This window comes from Tursiops truncatus, chromosome 8 (assembly GCF_011762595.2).
Source record: "Tursiops truncatus isolate mTurTru1 chromosome 8, mTurTru1.mat.Y, whole genome shotgun sequence".
NCBI lineage: Eukaryota > Metazoa > Chordata > Mammalia > Artiodactyla > Delphinidae > Tursiops > Tursiops truncatus.
The window spans coordinates 94,231,096-94,249,191 of record NC_047041.1 but is presented as its reverse complement, the minus strand read 5'-3'; the positions used below and the strand labels follow the sequence as shown (position 1 = coordinate 94,249,191).

At 39.3% G+C, this 18,096-nt stretch overlaps 1 protein-coding gene across 29 annotated transcripts in view; it reads left to right on the top strand.

Moving 5' to 3' along the window:
* PHF21A (PHD finger protein 21A) overlaps window positions 1-18,096 on the top strand; it is a 194,522-nt gene that overhangs the window by 149,583 nt on the left and 26,843 nt on the right. For all 29 annotated transcript variants that reach the window (XM_073808829.1, XM_073808832.1, XM_073808825.1 and 26 more), the window contains one exon: window positions 1,223-1,516. In XM_073808829.1, coding sequence (XP_073664930.1) covers window positions 1,223-1,516 — 294 coding nt within the window. The remainder of the gene's footprint in view (window positions 1-1,222; window positions 1,517-18,096) is intronic.

Here is an 18,096-nt window from a genome sequence, read left to right as displayed (position 1 = left end):
ATGTTAGATTTGATTTAGCAGCAAGAGGTCATTTGTACCATAAGCAGTGTTGCCTGCTAACATAGTTGACATTCTTCCCTTATCAGGTTTCCAGGGGTATACAGCTAGAGAGTTAACTGAAGGTGAAATTCTTATGCATAAGGAGAAAGGATTTTGCCCACAGGTCACAGTTTAGAAAGTTTGAAAAATACTCTTAGAGAGATTAGGTGTGTTATCTTAGGTTACACAGCTAGCTAGTAAGTGGTAGAACCAGAATTTGAACCCAGGCAAGGCTGATCCCATGTTTTTAATCACAGTTTTCTGCCACTGTTTCAGTAAAGCAAACACAGCTAGAGTAGTGGTAGTGAGGATAGAAAGTAGACATATCTGAGAAGGATTTAGGAAGTAGAGGTAGAGTAGGAAGCATTAGGAATGATTCTGAAGTTTTTTTAGTAAGAAAGGGGCATTTACTGATGTAATGATTATAGGAAGAAGAAAAGATTGGAAGAAGAAGTTGATGAGTTTTGGACATGCTGATTTTGAACTTCTTGTGAAATTTCCAAGTAGAGATGTATAACAGGGAGTTGAAAAAATGACTCTGAAGTTAAGGAACTGTGTGGTCCTGAGATACAAGTGTGGAAGTCTTTAGTATATAGATAGTAGTTGAAGCTGTAGGATGCAGTGAGAGTTCCCAGGAGGAGTGAGGACATTGAGAAGAAAAGGGGTACCAGGACAAAACCCTGAGAAATATTTATATTTTGGATTGGGCAGAGGTAGAGGAAGCCACAAAGGAGACTTAGAGAAGGAGCACCCAAGAACAGGGAGTTAGAGGGCCAGAGATGGGAGTGAACTGAGCTGTGGATATGAAGAAATTTAGAACGTGAATTAAGGGCAGTGGCAGCATTATTACCATACTGGGCACAAGTTCTGGGTGAGACCAGTCTCTGGATTAGGCATTTGACCTCAGCCCGAAGAGGCGGCATGGTATAGGAGAGGGAGCTGCGGTTTGGAATCAGAAAAACTACATTCTGGGGTAACATTTGCATCCTCTTAAGAGCTGATGCATCTTTGTAATAGTATATATGCTGAGATCTATAGAATTGATAATACTAAAATGGATATTAATATTTGTACTGAATACCATTTCACTCACATATATAGTGCAGAGGATCTGGCAATGTCTAAGATTTATAGGACTTGAGAAGTTTAAGTAATGCAATAATTGTTCTTTCTTTCTCCATAGGTTCGACCTAAGCCTGTGGCCCAGAATAACATTCCTATTGCCCCAGCACCTCCTCCCATGCTTGCAGCTCCTCAACTTATCCAGAGGCCTGTCATGCTGACCAAGTTCACTCCCACGACCCTCCCTACCTCCCAGAATTCCATCCACCCCGTCCGTGTCGTCAATGGGCAGACTGCAACCATAGCCAAAACGTTCCCCATGGCCCAGCTCACCAGCATTGTGATAGCTACTCCGGGCACCAGACTCGCTGGACCTCAAACTGTACAGCTTAGCAAGCCAAGCCTTGAAAAACAGGTACAGGCAGAGTACGCACCTGCTTTGGGCAGTAGCTTTGCCGTTGAGGCTGGTCAGTCTGTAAGGGGTATTTATCTTCTCAGCGGCTCCTTATGTTAGCACCATTGTCTGTTACTTATCATGTGATAATTTATCCACAATGCAAAAGGGCTGTTCTTACCGAAGAAAGTTGGGTTGCTTTACCCACCATCCCCTTATACATGAATTTTGATTCCTGTGTGAATGAGCTCCCCCTGCTGCTTCTGAAGCAGAAATTCACAGATGGGTTCTGCTGCCCTCAGTCAGGAAGCACAGATAAGGTAGTAAACAGAAAATGCTATATTCATTTCGGCCCAGTAAGAATCCAGATGAGGATATCACTATGAAAGTTAGGAAGAATAAACAAAGCAAGGAAAAGGATTTCATTTCAAAGGTTTTCCCTGGTTATTACAGATAGTGAGGAGCCAATGAAAAAATTAAGATTTCTAAAATTCATTCTTTTAACTCTAGAGGATACAGACATTTTAGCTCAGATATTGAAGCCTTTCATTTATATTTCTAAAATCAGATTTTCTCCTAAAAACACAAGTCTATAGAAATACAGGTAACCTCCAAAGATACATAAGGGTTCTATGACAGAAAGATTTCTAAAACCAAGAAAAAGGATTTATAGGCAGTCACCATATTCTATTTAAAGAAAGACCAGTGACAAGAAAGAAGAATTGTGGAAAGAAAAGCTCTTTCAAGAAAGTTGATTTAAAAAGTCATTGCCCTATTTCTTATTGCTCAGGCTTGAGTTCTCATTCAACTGAAAATAGTCTCTGGTGATCCTGAATCTTCTGCTTCTGGATGGCTGACCATGATTCAGAGAGGCTGGCCAGATGGTGGGGAATGAGAAGGCTTCCTGCTGCCTTGGCCACCTTGAACAGAGGAGCCTTATGCATGGAATACCAGCTTTCTGCCCAGGCAGCTCATAAATGCAGCCGATCTGGCACTAAGAACCTGGGTACCAAAATCTCGTATCAAGAAATACCAGCAAGAACACATCTCTATTCCTGGGGAGGCTACTCAAACCCCCCAAAATGCTTTGAGGAACATTTAGAGATAAATTACTTACATGTATTTTAGATCAGGAGTTTTCAAATTTATTATCAGCAGAACTTCAATATTAAAATAATGAAAGTAAGATGCCCAAGCTTAGGAGTTTGGGTGGGGGCGTGTTTGTAGACCAGCTGCCATCATGTCCCGTGCTGGCTCTCAAAGGACGACCTCTGAGGAGCATTAGAGTTGTAAAGAATGTGGTTTCAAAACATTATTTTATTTATTTATTTAAATTTAGTTAGTTAGTTACTTTTGGCTGCGTTGGGTCTTCGTTGCAGGTCGTGGGCTTTCTCTGGTTGTGGTGAGAAGAAGCTACTCTTTGCTGTGGTGTGCAGGCTTCTCGTTGTGGTGGCTTCTCGTTGTGGAGCATGGTCTCTAGGTGCGCAAGCTTCAGTAGTTGTGGCACGCGGGCTCAGTAGCTGTGGCTTGCGGGCTCTAGAGTGCAGGCTCAGTAGTTGTGGTGCACGGACTTAGTTGCTCCGCGGCATGTGGGATCTTCGCGGACCAGGGCTCAAACCCGTGTCCCATGCATTAGCAGGCAGATTCTTTTTTTTCTTTTTAATTAATTAATTAATTTATTTATTTTTGGCTGTGTTGGGTCTTCGTTTTTGTGCGAGGGCTTTCTCTAGTTGCAGCAAGCGGGGGCCACTCTTCATCGCGGTGTGTGGGCCTCTCACTGTCGCAGCCTCTCTTGTTGCGGAGCATAAGCTCCAGACGTGCAGGCTCAGTAGTTGTGGCTCACGGGCCTAGTTGCTCCGCGGCATGTGGGATCTTCCTAGACCAGGGCTCGAACCCGTGTCCCCTGCATCGGCAGGCAGATTCTCAACCACTGCGCCACCAGGGAAGCCCGGCAGGCAGATTCTTAACCACTGTGCCACCAGGGAAGTCCCTCAAAACGTTATTTTAAATTATTAAATACTATTTCTCTTTGACCTCTTTTTTGATAAAGATATTTTTAGGAGACAAGAATCTTCAGTTTCATTTCATTTTTACATTTCTTATTTTTTCTGATTACAAAGATGATACCTGTTCACCGTAAAGGAAAGCTCAAACGTTACAGAAATATATATTGTAGAAATGTATCCCTTCATAATCATTGAAGAGAGTAAATTTCTCCCATAATTTTACCCTCCAAAGTTGCTATTAGCAGATTAGATTATATTCCTCCACATATTTTCTTTCTAAAGGAAAATACAAAATCAAACTGTATATTACTTTGTAACTTGCTTTTTTTTCATATTAAATCTTGAATATCTTTTCATATCCCAGCCTTACATATTGATAGAGCTTTTCATTTTGATTATAAAAATATCATAAAAAGGTATCCATGAATTCTTAAAAATCAAAAAAAAAATATTTTCTAGCAGTGAATTCCATGGTCTTTCTTCTTGTTGATCTAATAGAGGAATGTAGTCATTGCTGATTTAGTTTAGCAGGCCACCTGGCACAGCAGTCTTACAGGTTATCAAGCTCAGTCAGAAAGGATTCTCTTTAGACTCCATTCTCAGAATTCTCTTACTTCAGATCTTTCTACTATCCTCTTTTTTTTTTTTCCATGTTTCATTTCCAGTATCTTATTTATAGCTGTTAAGAGATCCCATAGATGAGCATTACGTAGCCACGGAAGTACCACTTACAGCCTACTCATAGAGTTATCAAAACCTGTGTCCAGCATTCTCTCTGTGGCCAGGCTAGATGGGTTCCTTTCTGCTTGCTACTCTTTTGTTTAGGGTGATAACAGTCACTTAATAAAAAATGTAGATTCTGTGCCAGCTGCCATGCGACATGTGCTAACACAAGGGTTGGGAGGTCAAAGCCTGTACCCTCACAGAGCTTGGTCTGGGGCAGGCACTGTGGCTCTGCCTCCAGGGGAGGAAGCATGGCAGGTCGTGTAGTTTCACATAGGCATAGGAAAGGGAGAGGCAGCGTCAGCTGTAACAACAGTGGTCTCACTTCTCCTTCCCCCCATCAGGCATCCCCAACTTCCTTATCCACCCTAGATAAGAGAACCTGTCTTATCCCTTATCAGAAGCCACATTACCTTGTGGCTGTGAGAAACTGAGTGGTAGAGTTTAAAGAGCTTTGAGGCTAGAAACATACTTAGGCAGAAAGGCAGATAAAGCCAGACAGACTTATATCATGGCCCCCACACTGCCTCCTGTTATGTCTTTGTCCTCGCCAGCACTCTGTGAAATGGGGCTAAACACCTGTGGATGGCGGAATGACGTAAAGAGCTTAAAGTCCGTTAGACTGTGTCTGACGCATTTAGTTCTCAGGGATTATGTTCATTTCTTATCCACGTCACCCCACCCCAATCCCTGCAACAAAGACATCTATGTATGTCCCTAAGGCTAGGCTACTGAAAAAAATCCTAGGTTGTATGGGAAAATCTGTCAGATTGCCACCCATTCCCCTACTTCCATCTATATTTTGTATAGGAACCTACACAGTGTCCTCTAAAAAAAAGAGTACTTCCAAGTTGAGAGTATTATCCAATGTATTAGCCTCAGATCCCAGTCTTCTCTTTAAGGAAACTTGAGGTGGTAACTCTTTGCCCTCAATCCAGATTTTTTTAACCTTGATTGATGAAACTTTGTACATTTAAAAAATTTTCAAGCGCCTAACTTTCATTATTCATGCAGCCCAGCCTTAAAAGATGAATTTGTAATTCAGGGGTATAAATGGCTAATTTAGTTCTATTCAGAGTTTTTGGTTTTTATCTTTGTAAAACCAAAAAAGAACAGGATTTGCAAATTCGTACAGGTGCCAAGTAGGAAATATATCAATAAACGAGTAAAACAGACTGGGAGTAAACAAGTAGATTTTTTTTCACTTCCAATGGGAACATGAGTACAAGAGATATCCCACTCTTAATTTCTTTGAAATAGTAAGACAAGTATGATAAAATCGACAATTTGGCCTTGGTGTCAAGAAGATAATAGAAAGTAGAAGAGACTGTGGTAAAGTGCAAAGTAATATACTCCATCTCAAGGAGGCAGCAACTTTTTGACAATAGCCAGTTTTTATCATATGAAAACTTTTTCAAGAAAAGCCAGAAATCCAGATATTTTGAGAGATTTCAAGATATACTTTTGAGATTAAAAACAAATAAAAATAAAATAAATAAAAAATTAAAAAGTATATATATATATCAGTAACTGTTTAAACACCATGTAGGCAAAAAATAACACCTGCCGGACAGCTTCACCTCTGGATAGTGGTTTATAACCTCTGATAGAGACCATACTTTTAGCTTAATCTTTTTTGTTTGTTTGTTTCCCAACCTAATTGTTTTTTTAATTGAGGTGAAATTCTCATCACATCAAATTAACCATGTTAAAGTGAACAACTCAGTGGCATTTAGTACTTTCACAGTGTTGTGCAACTACCACCTCTGTCTAGTTCCAAAACATTTTTATTACCCCAAAATGAAACTCAGTACTCATTAAGTAGTTGCTCCTCATTTGCTCCTCCCCTGCCTCTAGCAATCACCAATCTGCTTTCTGTCTCTATAAATTTACCTATCCTGGGTATTTAATATAGATGGACTCATACAGTATGTGACCTTTTGTATCTGGTTTCTTTACTTAGCATAATGTTTTAAGATTTATCCATATTGTAACATGTATTAGTACTCCATTCCTTTTTAATAGTCAAATAGTATTCCATTTGTATGTATATACCACAATTTGTTTATCCATTCACCCATTGATAGATTTGGATTATTTTTGGCTATTGGGAATAGTGTTGCTGTGAATATTAATGTACTAGCATTTGTTTGAGCACTTATTTCCCATTCTTTGGGGTATATACCTACAAGTGGAATTGCTGGATCATATGGTAATTCTATGTTTAACTTTTTGAGGAACTGCCAAACTGTTTTCCACAGCAACTGAATCAGTTTACATTCCCACCAGCAAGGTATGAGTGTTCCATTTTCTTCACCTCCTTACCAACACTTATTATTTTCCTTTTTAAAAAAATTATAACCATCCTAGTGGGTGTGAAATGATATCACATTGTGATTTTGATTTGCATTTCCCTAATAATTAACGTTGTTGAGCATCTTTTCACGTGCTCGTTGGCCATATGTAAATTTTCTTTGGAGAAATCTCTGAGTTCTTTGCCGGTTTTTAAACTGGGTTGTTCATGTTTTTGTTGTTGAGTTGTAAGAGTTCTTTATATAATCTGGATACTGGATCCTTATCAGATATGTAACTTAAAAACATTTTCTCTCAATATATAGGTTGTCTTTTCACTTTCTAATGTCCTTTGATGCACAGAAGTTTTTAAATTTTTTCTTTTGTTGCTTGTGCTTTTGGTGTCATAACTAAGAATCCATTGTCACATCTAAGGTCATGAAGATGTATCCCTAATTTTTCTTCTAAGAGTTGTATGGTTTTAGCTCTTATATTTAGGTCAGTAATCCATTTTGACTTAATTTCTGTATATAGGGTGAAACAAGGGTCCAACTTTATTCTTTTGCAGGTGGATATCCAGTTCTCCCAGCACTATTTGTTGAAGAAACTATTCTGTCCCCATTTGAATGATCATTGCATCATTATTGAAAATCTATTGGCCATGGATGTATGGGTTTATTTCTGGACTCTCAGTCCTATTCTGTTGGTCTATATGTCTGTCCTTATGCCAGTACCAACCACACTGTCTTAATTGCTATAGTTTTGTAGTAAGTTTTGACATTGGGAAATATGAATCCTCCAACTTTTTTCTTTTTCAATCTTGTTTTGGCTATTCAGGGACCCTTACAGCTCTACATGAACTTGAGAATTGGCTTTTCCAGTCTTTCTGCAAAAAAAGGGTGGGGTAGGGGGCTGTTGGAATTTTGATAGGAATTGTTTTGAATCTGTAGATTGCTTTGCATAGTATTGCCATCTGGGCAATATTCTGTGTTCCAGTCCTTGAACATGATGTCTTTCCATTTACTTAGGTTTTCTTTATTTCTTCAGCAGTGTTTTATACTTTTCAGTGTACAAGTCTTTCACCTCCTTGGTTAAATTTACTCCTAGGTTTTCTTTTTGTTTTTTTAAATAAATTTATTTATTTTTTATTTGTTTATTTTTGGCTGTGTTGGGTCTTTGTTGCTGCATGCAGGCTTTCTCTAGTTGTGGCGAGTGGGGGCTATTCTTCATTGTGGTGTGCAGGCTTCTCATTGTAGTGGCTTCTCTTGTTGCAGAGCATGGGCTTTAGGCACGCGGGCTTCAGTAGTTGTGGCACATGGGCTCAGTAGTTGTGGCTCACAGGCTCTAGATCACAGGCTCAGTAGTTGTGGCACACAGGCTTAGTTGCTCTGTGGCATGTGGGATCTTCCTGGACCAGGGCTCGAACCCATGTCTTCTGCATTGGCAGGTGGATTCTTAACCACTGCACCACCAGGGAAGTCCCTATTCCTATGTATTTTATTCTTTTGGATGATATTGTAAATTGAGTTGTTTTTTTAATTTCCTATTAGGATTGTTCATTGCTATCATGAATTACCATGTATTAGAAATACCGCTGGTTTTTGTGTTGATCTTGTACCTCACAATTTTCCTGAATTCATTTATTAGCTATAGTAGTTGTTTTGTGGAATCTTTAGGATTTTATGTATATATAAGATCATGTCCTCTGCAAAAAGAGATAGTTTTATGTGTTCCTTTCCAATTTGGATGCCTTATATTTCTTTTTCTTGCCTAATTGCTCTGGCTAGAATTTCCACTATAATGTTGAATAGCAGTGATGAAAGTGGGCATACATCTCTTGTTCCTGATCTCAGAGGGAAAGCTTTCAGTATTTCACCATTGAGTATGATGCTAGCTGTAGTTTCACATAAATGCCCTTTATAAAGTTGAGGACATTCCCTTCTGTTCCTAGTTTTCTGAGTGTTCGTATCATGAATGGGTGTTGGATTTTCACAGATGCTCTTTCTGCATTAACTGAGATGATCATATCGTTTTTCTTTGCCTTCATTTATTAACGTGGTATATTAAATTGATTTTTTTAAAAATATCTTCCATTCCTAGGATAAGTTCCACATTGTCATTGTGTATCATCCTTTTAATATGCTGTTGGATTCAGTTTGCTAGTATTTTATTGAGGACTTTTGCATCTATATTCATGACAGATATTGGTCTGTAATTTTCTATTATTGTGGTGTCTTTGTCTGGCTTTGGTATCAGGATAATGCTGGCCTCATAGAATGAGTTAGAAAGTGTTTTCTGCTCTTCTATTTTTTGGAAAAGTTTGAGAAGGATTGGTGTTAATTCTTTAACTGTTTGGTAGAATTCACCAGAGAAGCTGTCTGGTCCTGGACTTTTCTTTTTTGGGAGGTTTTTTTTTTTTTTTGCGGTACGTGGGCCTCTCACTGTCGGTGGCCTCTCCTGTTGCAGAGCACAGGCTCCGGACGCGCAGGCTCAGTGGCCATGGCTCACGGACCTAGCTGCTCCGTGGCATGTGGGATCTTCCCGGACTGGGACACGAACCTGTGTCCCCTGCATCGGCAGGCGGACTCTCAACCACTGCGCCACCAGGGAAGCCCTTGAGAGGATTTTGATTACTGTTTCAGTCTCTTTAGTTGTTATAGGTCTGTTGACATTTTCTATTTCTTCTGGAGTCAGTTTGGTAATTTGTATGTTTATAAGAATTTATCCATTTCATCTGATATCCATTTCATATGTTATCTGATTGTTTTTTTAATTGAAGTATAGTTGACTTACAGTATTGTGTTAATTACTGCTGTACAGCAAAGTGCTTCAGTTATACATATATATACATTCCTTTTTATATTCTTTTCCATTATGGTTTATCATAGGATATTGAATATAGTTCTCTGTGCTATACAGTAGGACCTTGTTGTTTATCCATTCTATACATAAAAGCTTACATCTGCTAACCCCAGCCTCTCACTCCATCCCTTCCCCAATCCAGTCCCCCTTGGCAACCTGTTGGTGTACAGTTGATCAGTGTATTCTCTTATAATCCTTTTTATTTCTATAAGATTGGTAGTAATGTCCCCACTTTTATTTCTGATTTTTGTTATTTGTGTCTTCTCTCTTTTTTCCTTATTCTGTCTTATTAAAGATTTTTCAATTTTGTTGATCTTTTCAAAGAATCAACTTTTGGTTTCATTAATTCTGTCGTTTTTCTATTCTCCAATTCATTTATCTCCGCTCTAATTTTTATTATTTCCTGCCTTCTGCTAGCTCTGTGTTTAGTTCTTCTTTTCTAGTTCCTTAAGCTGTAAATTTAGGTTATTTAGGTTATAAGCATTTAGATTTGAATGCTTTCTTATTTTTTATGTACAGACTATTACAGCTTTAAATTTCCCTCTGACCAGTGCTTTCACTGCATCTCATCAGTTCTGGTATGTTTATTTTCATTTTCATTCTTCAGGGAGATAGAAAGTTTCCCTAGTGATTTCTTCTTTGTTCCACTGGTTGTTTAAAAGTATGTTTTTTAGGGACTTCCCTGGTGGTCCAGTGGCTAAGACTCCACGCTCCCAGTGCAGGGGGCCCGGGTTCGATCCTTGGTCGGGGAACTAGATCCCGCATGCTGCAACTAAAGGTTCACATGCTGCAGCTAAAGGTCCCGAATGCCGCAACTAAAGAAAAAAGGATCCCGCATGCCACAACAAAGATCCTGCATGCCACAACTAAGACCCGGCGCAGCCAAATAAAAGTATGTTGTTTAATTTCTACATACTTAAAATTTTTCTGGTATTCCTTTATATTGACTTCTAGCTTCTTTCTGTTGTCATCAGAAAAAATACTTCATATGACTTCAGTCTTTTAAAATTTATTAGGATTTGTTTTGTGGCCTAAAATATGGTCTATCCTGAAGAATGTTTCATGTGTACTTGAGAAGAACGTGTATTCTGTTGTTGTTGAGTAGGCTGTTCTTTATGTCTCTTAGGTCTAGTTGGTTTATAGTGTTGTTTAAGTCCTCTGTTTCCTTATTGATCTTCTTTCTATGTGTGCTTTCCATTATTTAAAGTGAGGTATTAAAGTCTTTAATTATTATTATAGAACTGTGTATTTCTCCCCTCAATTCTGTCAGTATATGCATCATATATTTTGAGACTCTGTTGTTTGGTGCATATATATTTGAAATTGTCATATCTTTTTGATAAATTGACTCTTTTATCAATATATAATGACCTTTTTTGTCTCCTGTAATGGTTTTTGACTTACAGTGAATTTTGTCTGATATTAGCATAGCCATCTCTGTACTCTTTTGGTTACTATTTGTGTGCAGTATCTTTTTCCATCCTTTGATGGATACCTTTCTATGTCTTTGGCTCTAAAATGTATCTCTTGTAGATAGCATATTGTTGGATCTTGTGTTTTTTTGTTTTTTGTTTTTAACATTTATTTATTTTTTTCACTGTGTTGGATCTTTGTTGCTGTGTGTGGGCTTTTCTCTTGTTGTGATGAGGGGGTGCTACTCTTCATTGCAGTGCGCAGGCTTCTCATTGCAGTGGCTTCTCTTGTTGCAGAGCATGGGCTCTAGGCGGGCAGGCTCAGTAGTTGTGGTGCACAGGCTTAGTTGCTCCGCAGCACGTGGTATCTTCCCAGGCCAAGGCTCGAACCCGTGTCCCCTACATTGGCAGGCAGATTCTTAACCAATGCGCCACCAGGGAAGTCCCGGATCTTGTTTCCTTAATCCATTCTGCCACTCTCTGTTGTTTAATTGGTGAGTTTAATCCAGTTACATTTAAAGTGATTACTGATAGGCAAGGATTTATGCCATTTTGCTCTTTGTTTTCTACATGTCTTATGTCTTTTTTGGACCCCAGTTCCTCCAATACTGCCATCTTTTGTGTGTGTGTGTTTTTTTTTTTTTACACCAGTGTATGTACTTTTTTGATGCTCTCCTCATTTCCTTTTCTGTATGTTTTAGTTATTTTCTTAATGGTTACCATGGGGACTATAGATAACATTCATAAATTTTTAACAATGTAATTTAATTTGATCCCAGCTTTGCTTCAGTAGTATACAAAATCTCTGCTCCTATACAGCTCTGGCCAGCCCCCTTTTATGTTGTTACGGTCTCACATTGCATCTTTATATATTGTGTGGCCACTAATACATATTTATAATTTTTTCATTCATTTCTCTTTTAAATCATATAGGAAGCAAAAAGAAAAGTTACAAATCAAAGATACAGTAATACTGGATTTTATATTAACCTATGTAGTTACCTTTATTGGAGTTTTTTTTTCTTGTTTGGCTTCAAGTTACTGTCTAGGGTCTTTTTATTTAACCTGAAGAACTCTAAAGGGAGTTCTTTTAGGACAGGTCTACTTGCAGTGAACTCCCTTTGCTTTTTGCAGGAAATGGAGTTCTCGGTTAATAGTCTTTTTTCTGTCAGAACTTTAATTGTGTATTTATTTATTTTGGCTGTGCTGCACAGCATGCAGGATCTTAGTTCCCTGACCAGGGATGGAACCTGTGCCCCCTGCGGTGGAAGTGTGGAGTCTTAACCACTGGACCGGCAGGGAAGCCCCCTTAGCACTTTAAATGTGTCATCCCACTGCCTTGTGGTCTCTGGTTCTGATGAGAAATTGACTGTTAATCTTATTGAGGACCCTTACATGTGATGCATCATTTTGCTTTTGCTGCTTTCAAGATTCTCTCTTTGGCTTTTGACAGTGTGATTATACTGTGTTTCAGTATGAGTGTCTTTGAGTTTATCCTACTTGGAGGTCACTGAGCTTCTTGGATGTGTACAGGCATACCTTGGAGATATTGTGGATTCAGTTCCACACCACCACAATAAAGCAGATAAAGGTAGTCACATGAATTTTCTGGTTTCTCAGTGCATATCCAAGTTATGTTTACACTATACTGTAGTCTACTGAGTGTGCAATAGCATTATGTCAAAAAACAATGTATATACCTTAATTTAAAAATACTTTATTGCTAAAAAATGCTCACCATCATCTGAGCCTTTATCACATTATAATCTTTTTGCAGTGAGATCACTGATCACAGATCACCATGACAAGTATGATAATAATGAAAATGTTTGAAATATTGTGAGAATTACCAAAACTTGACACAGAGACAGGGTTGCCACGTACTTTCGGTTTGTAAAAAATGCAGTATCTGCAAAGTGCAATAAAGTGAAGTGCGATAAATAAATAAAATGAGGTATGCCTGTAGATTCATATATTTCATCAAATTTGGGAAGTTTACAGCTGTTATTTCTTCAAATATTTCTGCTTCTTTCTGTCTGTTCTTTCCCCCTGGGAGTCTATAATGCATATGTTGGTATGCTTGACAATGTCTCACAGGTTTCTTAGGCTCTGTACTTTTTCTACATTCTTTTTTCTGTCTGCTCCTTAGACTGGAAATTTCAGTTATCCTATCTTCAGGTTCACTGATTCTTTCTTTTGCCTGAACCCCTTAATGAATTTATCATTTCAGCTATTATATTTTTCAGCTCTAGATTTCTATTTGGTTCTTTTAAATAATTTCTATGTCTTTATTAACATTTTCTTTTTGGTGAGACATTGTTCTTCTGGATGTTTTTTTTTTTCCCAGTACGCGGGCCTCTCACTGTTGTAGCCTCTCCCGTTGCGGAGCACAGGCTCCAGACGCGCAGGCTCAGCGGCCATGGCTCACGGGCCCAGCCGCTCCGCGGCATGTGGGATCTTCCCAGACCAGGGCACGAACCCGTGTCCCCTGCATCAGCAGGCGGACTCTCAACCACTGCGCCACCAGGGAAGCCCTCTTCTGGAATTTTTTTAGTTCTTTGTTCCTGGTTTCTTTTAGCTCTTTGAGCATATTTAAGGCAGTTGACTGCTACCCCAGTTCTCCTCCTACCCCAGGGTTTACTGCTGTTAATTGTTGAGAGCTGCAGTTGTTTGTTTAGTGCCTTTTCCAAACTATTTTTGCAAATACTATTTCTTGTCATGTGTGGTTATTGAAATTTCTGTTCTATTAGATTTACTTAAACAACTGGAGCCAAAAAGAAGAAAAAGGTAGTAATAAGTAAATTAAAATAAAAACAGAAAACCCTTTCTTGGTCTTTGCAGATTGGCTTTGAGCAGGGGGCATTCCTTCAATGCTAAGCCAGGCCACCTGTAACTGTGTCTTAGACTTCACCTCTTTCTTGGACAGAGCTCAAAGATCAGCCAGAGGTACAAGCTTAGGGTTCTCTCAGCTCTTTTCTGAGTATGCATCTAGCCCTGGGAATGCTCAGTGCACTTGGGGTTCCCCAGTACACGTGATAGCCCTTCAAAGCCCTTACTCCTCCAAGGATCTTCCTCCTCAGCCTCCTTCTTCCTAGACCTTTGGGTCTGTCTGCTGCATACTCCACCTCCCATCCTTTGCACCAGGTAACTACAGGTAACATATGTCTTTAGATGCTTTCATCAGATGGCACCTGGAAAGCTGCTTCAGCCTTGGGTGGGCAAACAAGGGTCAGCCTGCACCAGTCCTTAGGGGGTTACCAGACAGGTCAGAATACACAGCCACAAGTTGAAAACGAGGTTCCACAAACCACACCAGGAACACAGATTACCATCTCCACAGCCTCTGTTGAACTAAGGGATGGATTTGTTGGTAGGTAAGGAAAACTGCTTTCTTAATAAAATTTAGCAGCCTCTTTCTTCAGTAAGTGCCCCCCCCCCCGATTATTCTTAGTTTTTTATTAGATTCCAGAGTTTTAAAAGTTGATTCTGTCAGTTTCTGCCAGCTTAATGTTTGCTTTAGTGAAAGGACTGATTCTAAAACTCCCTGTTTTCTGTGATGTCAAACCCTAATGTTTTTTGTTTGTTTTAAGCAGCTTAAAACAACAAAAATTTATTATCTCACACAATTTTTGAGGTCAGGAATCAGGTTGCATCTTAGCTCAGTGGTCCTGGCTCAAGGTCCCTCACAAATTTGCATTCAAACTAGTTGGTCAGGACTGCAGTCATTTCAAGGCTCAACTGGGGCTGGATAATTCACTTCCAAACTCAGTCACATGGTTGTCAGCAGTCCTCACTTCTCCCTGGCTGTTGGCAGGAGGTTCAGTTCCTCACCTCATAGGCCCCTCCATAGTGCTGTTCACAGCATGGCAGCTGGCTTCCCCTGGAGCGGAAGGTCCATGAGAGAAAGACACCTCCCCCTTGTTTCGATTGCTTTATCTCTTTTTTTTTTTTTTTTTAAAGGAGTTCTGCTTTATTTTTAATACATTTTTTGTTTTTTTTAATTTATTTTATTTTTGGCTGTGTTGGGTCTTTGTTGCTGCATGCAGGCTTTCTCTAGTTTTGGCGAGCATGGGCTACTCTTTGTTGTGGTGCACGGGCTTCTCATTGCGGTGGCTTCTCTTGTTGTGGAGCACGGGCTCTAGGAACTCGGGCTTCAGAAGTTGTGGCACGCGGACTCTGTAGTTGTGGCTCACGGGCTCTAGAGCACAGGTTCAGTAGTTGTGGCGCACAGGCTTAGTTGCTCTGCGGCACGTGGGATCTTCCTGGACCAGGGCTTGAACCTGTGACCCCTGCATTGGCAGGCGGATTCTTAACCAATGCGCCACCAGCAATTGCTTTATCTTTATTTTCTTGGGTGCTTTTGGTATTCTTTATCCAACCTTGAGATAACTGTACTCTTCTGCGTGAGAGAAAATTTGAACCCTGGATAATTCTTTAGTGAAGAGGAATTGGTTTGATCTTCCCTGGAGGCATCACCACTGCCTGCTTATTCAGCCCTAGAGATGGAAGTAAGAGACCCCCAGGGACATCACACAGCCTTGGAATGGAGCAGCAAACCCTTATAGTTGACCTTCTCTTCTCCCTCCCCTGTCAGACTCCTGTTCTTCCAATTCACGGAGCTATGAAATAAGCTTCCTGGATACCCAGGACCTTAAAAATGTCACTATAAACTACTTTCCCATTGTGTTCCTTTGTAGATGTGTTTGGTGGTTTGTTTTATGGGGGAAATGTGTCCTTTTTGGTTAATAAAAAAAGCGTGTGTGAGAGAGAGAGGAAAGCAAGTGATTCTTCTGGTAGGTCATGCTCCCCACTCAGAAGATCAACGTCTCTTTACAGCATACCTGCTCTACGGTGAGGCCCTGTGCTGGGTACAAAGGGGTGCAAAAGCGTGTAGAACAATCCTGCTCTCAAGTAGCTTATATTGTCTGGAGGTGGAAATAAGATAGGACCCTGATGAGAAAAAAAAATACAAGGTAGCATTTATGCCCCAGGACAGTGGTTGCCACAGTATTGATAAGACAGATACTTAACACTTTCCTAAAGTAATAATATGAGAAGCAGAAGGAAAATATGGACATGGCCAAGAAATAAAGTGAAAAAAATAAAGTGATTATGTTAGTTTTTCAGATCTAGTAAAATATTTCACAACATAATGATTTCTGAGAATTTTGATATCCTGTTTGTAGAACCAGTCTTTCATTTGGCTCCTACTCATCAATAATCAGACAGTTTCACTCTCATTTATTTAATTACTTGTTGCCATACAAAAAGACCATTTGCATCTGCATTGTGTTTTTTTTTTAATAGATCTTTATTGGAGTATAATTGCTTCACAATACCGTGTTAGTTTCTGTTGTACAACAAAGTGAGTCAGCCATATGCATACACATGTCCCCATATCCCCTCCCTCTTGAGCCTCCCTCCCATCCTCCCTATCCCACCCCTGCTAGGTCATCGCAAAGCACCAGGCCGATCTCCCTGTGCTATGCTGCTGCTTCCCACCAGCCAACTGTTTTACATTCGGTAGTGTATACATGTTGATGCTACTCTCACTTCACCCCAGCTTCGCTTTCCCACCCCATGTCATCAGGTGCATTCTCTATGTCTGCCTCTTTATTTCTGCCTTGCAACTAGGTTCATCAGTACCTTTTTTTTTTTTTTTTTTTTAGATTCCATATATATGTGTTAAATATGGTATTTGTTTTTCTCTTTCTGACTTACTTCACTCTGTATTACAGACTCTAGGTCCATCCACCTCACTATAGATAAGTCAATTTTGTTTCTTTTTATGGCTGAGTAATATTTCATTGTATATATGTGCCACATCTTCTTTATCTGTTCATCTGTTGATGGACATTTAGGTTGCTTCCGTGTCCTGGCTATTGTAAATAGTGCTGCAGTGAACATTGTGGTGAATGTTTCTTTTTGGATTATGGTTTCCCAGTAGTGGGATTGCTGGGTCATATGGTAGTTCTATTTTTAGTTTTTAAGGAACCTCCATACTGTTTTCTATAGTGGTTGTATCAATTTTCATTCCTACCAACAGTGTAGGAGGATTCCCTTTTCACCACACCCTTTCCAGCATTTATTGTTTCTAGCTTTTTTGATAATGGCCATTCTGACAGCGTGAGGTGATACCTCATTGTAGTTTTGATTTGCATTCCTCTAATAATTAGTGATGTTGAGCATCTTTTCATGTGCCTCTTTGCCATCTGTACGTCTTCCTTGGTGAAATGTCTATTTAGGTCTTCTGCCCGTTTTTTAACTGAATTGTTTGTTTTTTTGACATTGAGCTCCATGAGCTGTTTGTATATTTTGGAGATTAATCCTTTGTCTGTTATTCCATTTGAAAATATTTTCTCCCATTTTGAGGGTTGTCTTTTTGTCTTGTTTATGGTTTCCTTTGCTGTGCAAAAGCTTTTAAGTCCCATTTGTTTATTTTTGTTTTTATTTCTGTTACTCTAGGAGGTGGGTCAAAAAAGATCTCGCTGTGGTTTATGTCAAAGAGTGTTCTTCCTATGTTTTCCTCTAAAAGTTTTATAGTGTCTGGTCTTACATTTAAGTCTTTAATCCATTTGGAGTTTATTTTTGTGTATGGTGTTAGGTAGTGTTCTAATTTCATTCTTTTACGTGTAACTGTCCAGTTTTCCCAACACCACTTATTGAAGAGGCTGTCTTTTCTCCATTGTATGTTCTTGCCTCCTTTGTCGTAAATTAGGTGCCCATATGTGCATGGGCTTATCTCTGGGCATTCTATCCTGTACCATTGATCTATATTTCTGTTTTTGTGCCAGTACCATACTGTCTTGATTACTGTAGCTTTGTGGTATAGTTTGAAGTCAGGGCACCTGATTCCTTCAGCTCCATTTTTCTATCTCAAGATTGCTTTGGCTATTCGGGGTCTTTTGTGTTTCCATATGAATTGTAAGATTTTTTGTTTTAATTCTGTGAAGAATGCCTTTGGTAGTTTGATAGGGATTGCATTGAATCTGTAGATTGCTTTGGGTAGTAGAGACATTTTCACAATATTGATCCTTCCAATCCAAGAACATGGTATATTTCTCCACCTATTTGTGTCATCTTTGATTTCTTTCATCAGTGTTTTATAGTTTTGCGAATACAAGTCTTTCACCTCCTTAGGCAGGTTTATTCCTAGGTATTTTATTCTTTTTGTTGCAGTGGTAAATGGGAGTGTTTCCTTAATTTCTCTTTCAGATTTTTCATTGTTGGTGTATAGGAATGCCAGAGATTTCTGTGCATTAATTTTGTATCCTGCAACCTTACCAAATTCATTGATTAGTTTTTG